General features: G+C 49.6%; 1 protein-coding gene across 1 annotated transcript in view; it reads right to left on the bottom strand.

The window, feature by feature from the left end:
• The window catches only part of NSMCE4A (non-SMC element 4 homolog A (S. cerevisiae)), an 18459-nt gene extending 16899 nt beyond the window's left edge, over positions 1–1560 (bottom strand). Inside the window, exons 1-2 of the mRNA XM_012001066.1 lie at positions 1169–1560; positions 783–860 (exon numbers count right to left, since the gene is read on the bottom strand). Of these exons, the coding sequence (XP_011856456.1) occupies positions 783–860; positions 1169–1256 (166 nt within the window). The 5' untranslated portion in view covers positions 1257–1560. The remainder of the gene's footprint in view (positions 1–782; positions 861–1168) is intronic.

Here is a 1560-nt window from a genome sequence, read left to right as displayed (position 1 = left end):
CAAAAAAAAAAAAAAAAAGACTTCATCTTAAATCTACAAAAAAAAAAATTTGGCTGCATTCTCCCCTATGTTCCCACAGACCTGCCAGAGAGGGCTGGAGGGGACAGTGGTCTGGGTAGCAGTCCTGTGGCTCTATGACCATGAACCCACATCAGGGAGTACCCCTGTTACCAAGCAGACAGACGGCTGCTATCAATACCACTGCCGCTGCTTTCAATTCAAACTAAGGTTATTTTTTAAAGCACCCACGGCCTAGAGTTCAGTGCTCTGGGATCTCTCTCACTCACTCACACACAACACACCGCAGACTGGAGACCAGCAGGTACACTTGCAGGCCTTGCCATCTCCACTGCGCTACAGGTGGACCAATAGCAGGGAGCTGAGGAAGGCAAGACTGAGGGTGGGACAGGAAAAGAAACAGGATGTCAGAGGCTAGCTCAGTTCTGTAATTCATCCACTCAACCAGTGTATACTAGGGCTACGGCAGTAAATACAGAAAAAGAAAAAAGATAACACATGCAACGTTCTCAAACTTGAAAAGGCAACAGAATCAACTGGGGGCTTAATACAGACTGTGGGACCTACCCCCAAATTTTCACGTAAAGCCCTTATTATATAGTAAGCGCATAATAAAAATGGCATTATTGCTATAATGAAACGGTTCCCAAACTGGGAAAGCACTATTACAAATGTGAGAATTACTTGATGTCAATAATTTGGCGCTTATATAACACTAATGAAAAGTATCATAAAACACGAGAGAACGTAAAATAACAAATTACCTTCATTAAACAGAGTGTTAGCCTCTTCAAGGACCTCTGTTAATTTGTCACCAGCATTCAGTATGTCCTCCCGGTTTTCTATTTTAAAAAATACAAACTTTGGGAAACTTGTTACGCATTCACTAATAAGCAGTTCACAAGGTTATCACCTGCAACAGCAAAGCCAAGGCCCGGCCCCTGCGCCCTGAGTAATTACTTCCAACATCTTTATGTTTTTAACCAAAATGGCCCGGAAAAGGAAAAAGGCGACCCTATCCTTTATGCAGCATGAATTTTAAAACGAAACACTGGCTCCCTCTAACCTTAACACAAAGGGCTGGACTCCGGCTGCACCCTCTGAGTGCTCCATAACCGAGTGGTTCTCAAACTTTGCAAGCAACACACACCAACACCTGGAGGGCCACGCCATAGTTGGGGCGGGCCCACCCAGAGATTCGGATTCCGTGGGTCCGGGTGGGGTCCGAGAACGTGCATTTGACAGCTCTCGCGTGCCGCTGCCGCTGCGGGGCCAGGAGCCCACTCCGAGGACCGCCGGGCGCAATCAAAGAACGCGGAGTCCGCGTCTTGCCTCTCCCCACTGGCTGGCTGGGCTCAGGAGAGTCCGCGAACGGCTCTGGCCTCCAGCTTTTCCAGCCCGCCACTCGGGTACCCGCGCGCCCCCCGCCAAGGTCGCACGGCTCCAGCCACAGAACAGCTGTGGAAGCACTTTGTCAATAAATTAAGGAGCTGCGCGCGGCGAACGGCTGGCATCCGGCGCGTCTCTACTCGCGCCGCGCGG

The sequence above is a fragment of the Mandrillus leucophaeus genome, unplaced genomic scaffold (assembly GCF_000951045.1).
Source record: "Mandrillus leucophaeus isolate KB7577 unplaced genomic scaffold, Mleu.le_1.0 Scaffold65, whole genome shotgun sequence".
In the NCBI taxonomy this organism is placed as follows: Eukaryota; Metazoa; Chordata; class Mammalia; order Primates; family Cercopithecidae; genus Mandrillus; species Mandrillus leucophaeus.
Note: the sequence above shows the minus strand (reverse complement) of the source record. Positions and strands in the feature narration are given on the sequence as shown.